Source organism: Salvelinus sp. IW2-2015, unplaced genomic scaffold (assembly GCF_002910315.2).
Source record: "Salvelinus sp. IW2-2015 unplaced genomic scaffold, ASM291031v2 Un_scaffold3917, whole genome shotgun sequence".
Lineage (NCBI taxonomy): Eukaryota > Metazoa > Chordata > Actinopteri > Salmoniformes > Salmonidae > Salvelinus > Salvelinus sp. IW2-2015.
This window is the reverse complement of record NW_019945191.1, coordinates 1-5,187: the sequence shown is the minus strand read 5'-3', so window position 1 is coordinate 5,187 and position 5,187 is coordinate 1. Positions and strand designations below refer to the sequence as shown.

Sequence of the window (5,187 nt, the reverse complement as noted above, 5' to 3'; positions counted from 1 at the left end):
AACACCATAAAGGGTAATGACATTTGGCGATTGTCATTAGGATAGAATGTATGCGTCCACTGTTGTCTGCGCAAGTCATTGAAGCCAGTGTGCCTCATGCATTGTTAGCAGAAAACGGGATCCCCGTTATAAGTGAATGTAAAAATGTCAATCTTTGTGGTCAATCTTCGTGTAAATAAAATATTTTTTCAAAGACAGTCATGGTGCCAATAATTGCTTCTAATACAAAGATGTTATGTCCTTGAACCGATTATTTTAAGATTGCACATAGAAGAAGCTTTATAAGGATAATTTAGTTGCTAATGGAGCCTCAGGTGTAAGGTCATGTAAGGCGGCCCCAGCAAAATAAATAGTGGAGTTACGCCGTTCCGGTAAAACACGAGCCTACCACAATAAACTGTAGGCTACTACACTATTATTTATCATTACCGCATGTCAGAGGCATTACAAATTACTGAATTAGACTTTAAAACGGGTACTCCAAAATGAGATGTGGTTCGATGAGAAGACTGCCATTTTGCCAAGGCAGAGAAGAGTGGCCGACATCGAGACTTGTGAGAGGGGGGCAGTGTTTTCTCCTGGCCACATGCGGTAAATACCATCTTCCCACTTGGTTATAAACGCAGGCAAAGTACTTGGCAATGGTACCGCCACAAATCACCTGATTGGATAGGCATCGTTTTCCTAATCAATGTGGATAATTGTCTACTGACTACATTCATAAGTATGACCCTCGACGTGAGTGGCGGTTGTTTGAAACATTTCTGTTAGATATTTCCTACCATGGCGTTTTCATTGGTAAGAAAAACACCAACGAGTAGTTGTATTTCGCTCAATGGTTTTTGTCTTTCAAACAACAGTAGCACATGAAAGCATATAGGCTAGGCTACAATTAAAAATAATCTGCTGCTGCTAGCCTAATAGGTTTAGGCCTAAATCTATGTAAAATGGACAAAAAGCCATTTCGTGACTTTTAAGCCTGAAAAATGAACCTAGAATATGTATTATCCAGGGTGATCGATGTAGCCTACGAAGCCATATATTTTAACTTCAAATGTTAACATACATTACTTGAATTACATCCAACTGATCTTTTAACAAGTTTGTTCTCATTTCTAGAGAGACGAACTTCGACCCCATGACAATTGGGCACCAGAATCTGCGGCCTTGTCCACTTGCAGTAACGCGGACATATATCGTAGAATGAACACCATGCTGGGCAACTCTCTGGATTTTACTGGTGTGTGCACCACGTCCGGCACAAGGGAAAGCTAGACATGCTCCTGACCGGTAAACTTTCTCGCTGCACGTGTACTTTGGAATGACACATCGTTATGCTTGTAATCAATGGCAGTAAAGGGGAAACTATTAGCATACTAAACATACAATTTCCCTTTTTTAATGGCTTTTTGAAGTCTACACAGCTCTTTGTCATAATTGTGGGAACAGCTGATTCATGCTGCAGCATTGCAGCACTTGTAGGCTAAGCTTTCCAGAGCTTGAGGTCTTTGCCAAGACTCTCAGACACTGCAATTCTACTCTGTATTTAACCTGATATATTTATTTTAAATTCAGTCATGCACTAGGCCACCCAGCTTGTCCACTTTGTAGTTTCTAATGAATTGAAAAGATAATTGGAGTATAACTTGTAATATTGTTATGCTCAAAGTTCTTAAAATAAGAAATGCAAAATGCACCCTGGTCTCAGAGCATTTGGTTTTCTGTGTAAATCCGAGACACTCCATTTAGTATATTACTTTTCGTCATCACATCTTTCGGATTATATGTTATGAGTTATGTTAAAGAATTATCTAAGATCATTTTAGTGTTAGTGAAAGGGTTAGCTAACATGATAAGTAGTAAGTAGTTGACGTTGCAAATTGCTAAAATGCTAAAGTTGTCAGTGAGATTCACTCGCAACTTGGGTTGCTAGACGTTCATGTTAAACGCCCACCCCGACCAACCACCTTAAATTAGATCGGTTTTATCTAACTACCAAACGTGACATAATATTCTTTGCAATCAGGATTTACATTTACTATGTTACGTCTAGTCTGAGACCAGGCTGCAAAACGTCTTACACTTTTATTTGTATGGCTTCAACTCAGTTGGCACCAATGGTTTTTGACCACCAACTTGTCATCCCTTATGAACCTTCCATACAACTGTGTAACCAGACTTGGGGCATATTTAAATTTTATCATAGGCTAGTATGATTGTAAATCATTATGTTTCAGCATAAAAAACAATGTTGATTATGACTCACATTTTACAAAAATTACAACAATCATCCCTCCTTGAGATTGGGTGTGAATGACGCATTTAAATCTGGCAATGTTAATCCAGCTAGAAACAAAGCTTCAATGATGACCTATCCTCCTCTACCCAACCACCACCCTAATCCTCTGCCTTGAGTTGCTGAATCAGGACTGTAGATAGCAGTTGGAGGCTGTCCAGCCCTGAAGTGCAATGGGGCAAGCTGGCAGTGCAAATCACTCCGTCCTCCTACTTCTGATCAGGCAGCTGCTGCAACTATAGCTTCTGTGTGTCTGTGACACTGGCAAATCTGGGAGGGTGAGCCAGCCAGCTCAATACACCAGGGATTTCTGCTCTCAGTGCCCCCTCCTACCCTGCAGCTAGAATACTACCACACCCCTCTCTCTCTGCCGGTCCCCCACCTTCTCTCTGCTCATGACTCTCTCCTCTGTCTGCTGCATCTCTCTCTGCCAGCTCACTCAGGAAACTAGGCTAGAGCTACTGTTGCAGCAGCAGCGGCTGGCTGCCACCGCCATCGCTGACAGACGCTGTGCCGGGGGAGTCTGAGAATATCTCCAACAGGAATTTTTCATTACCCAGTTAGAGGAAACGGAAGGGGGTGTGGCGGTGGAGCTGATGTCATTAGCAGGGGGGTGCGAGTGAATCAGCAGTCTGGTCACATTCTAAGTCGGTCAGTGATTCAGATGGAAATGCATGCAACGGGCACAGTCGCAGCAGGTTCACCTGATCAACATGCAGGGAAGGGTTGCTACAGTCTGACTTCATTTCTATCAGTAAGATTTTGTTTTTGGGAAAGCGAAGCCATTTCACTCGACACCCCCTCCCTTCTCATGTCCTCTTCCCTCGGGCAGATGCAGGGTGCTTAACTGTTTATTAGCTTATCTCTCCTCGTTCGTCCACAGACCTGCAGGAATCGGAGCTGGCTGCAGTGGGCAGCAGGATGCTCTTCCCCAGTAGCAGTGGCAGCGGAAGCTCTCTCCACGAGGGCGCCTCCAGAGGCCTGCCAGATGTCAACGACCTGGGCCTGGGCCTCCAGTCCCTTAGCCTGTCCGGCTGGGAGCGCCCCTGGAGCAGCCATGACACGGACACACACACCACCGCTGCTTCCCAGGCCCACACCAGCTCTACCTCCAGTGAGTACTGGAATACTTCCTTTGTAGTGAATACTGAACTATACTGTTGACAGTGTACATTTAAGACGAAATACATTAACATAAAGGCTTTGGCTGTCCTGTTAGTCTACTGTACCACCTGTTCCAATGTGCTGGGGAAAAACTGCTAGTTGCTAGTCTGGTACTTAACATTGGATTTAATGAATGCTATAGCCTAGTTAGGTTTTGTGTGGCATTGTGTCAATGTAACTTGCTCTGGCTTTGAGACAGTATGCTGCATTATCAGTAATGACTTCTATTCAGGTGTTGGCATTGGAGGTTTCTCTTGGGTTTGGTCTGCAGTATTTTAGTGATACTGAGCTATTGTCATCCCTAGATTTAGAGCTTTCATCTGGCTGTTGCAGAGGATGATGTGGCAGTTTGTCCGTTGTCTGTGGACCTGCTATTTATATCCCCGAACAGGGTGAACTCGTATTTAACTTGTTTTTCAGATATTCAATAGTCCCTACTTAATTGACTTAAATAATGCCTTTTCCCATCAGGATGAGAGGTTGACTATACCTCCCTCAAGCACCTTGTACGTAATTATTTGTTTTGTGGAATATCTCATTCCATGTTTTAGCTTAATGACATTACCCTGCCTCCAGTGTCGCTTCCCATCTCACTTTGTACTGACCCAGTTCTTGTGATGAGATTGTGTCACAACATATCCATACCATCCCAGACACAAACTTGTTAACAGCACTGCCCTGAATGGGGCTTCTAAAGTGGGCCAGTAGAGTCARATTCCCTTGGTGCCTCATGTTCAGCCCACTGGGACAGCTAGACCCACAGTAAGTMATTTGTGTGGTTGTCAGCTGATCCAGTCTGCATTGTCAGATCAGCCCAATGATCGGGGCTTGCCTAGCTCCTTACAACCAATGAAGTTCTAATGCTGTAGGATGGTAACCGTACTAGTTGTGAGTTAGACCTATAGTTTCATTATGGAAGGTTGCATAGCAACTATAACAAGATGTGATGGTGTTTTAACMTTGTTCTCTGGTTTTTGCCTTATGGTGCGTTCTSTATCCTTTCAACATCTTGGTACCAGGAGTTCAATGGAAACTATTTAGTCATGAATTTTAAAATGGCTGTGCTTGGCTAATGAGTGTCTAGTCATAGTCTAAGAAACTGGCAGTGTGGCAGAATTCTAATCTGGAATGGACAGACGGCCACTATGCTAAGGCCTGATGGTTTATCAGTCACCATTGATCACTCGAAAGCAGCCATTTTGTAACTCGTAGATACAAATGGGCTCCCAGAATATTTTCCTGTTATTGACAGTGTGGGCCTGACAACAGTGTGGGTATATCAGATTAATGTAAGTATCTGCTGGTTTTTATGCTCTAATMTGGGAGCTGTGGACTCTGACCAATTTGGTGAAATTGATTAACAGGTAGGAAAGTGTTAGTGCTGGTTGAATATAGCCTTATCTCAGCTTCAGCCTCTGATGCTGCTAGTTGTARGAGCTGACTAAAATTCTGTTATGGTCTCAGTGCTGGACATGCTGGGCAGTCCCCTGGGCCAGATCCTGGGCAAGCCCCTTGGCTATAACCCCCCCAGTGAGCCCATGGGCACGGCAGCTGAATTCCTGGAAAAGTTCCCCGGCATGGCTCGCATGACCAGCCGCCTGGACTCACGCTCCTTCCTAGACTCACGCTCCAGCAGCCCTGTAGACTCTGAAACCAGTGGCTTCAGCTCCGGCTCGGACCACCTCTCAGACCTGCTCGTAAGTATCTGTGTACTTGGGTGTGTGGGG

The 5,187-nt window shown here is 44.2% G+C and overlaps 1 protein-coding gene across 1 annotated transcript; it reads left to right on the top strand.

The window, feature by feature from the left end:
• Nucleotides 1-710: 710 nt before the first annotated feature.
• LOC112076671 (cytoplasmic polyadenylation element-binding protein 1) lies at nt 711-5,157 on the top strand (the record flags this gene model as incomplete). The annotated part of the gene is made up of 4 exons (XM_070441413.1): nt 711-798; nt 1,120-1,240; nt 3,180-3,410; nt 4,925-5,157. Coding segments are annotated over exons 1-4 (600 nt in total), but the record flags the coding sequence as incomplete, so codon positions are not given.
• Between the last annotated feature and the right edge of the window lie 30 nt (nt 5,158-5,187).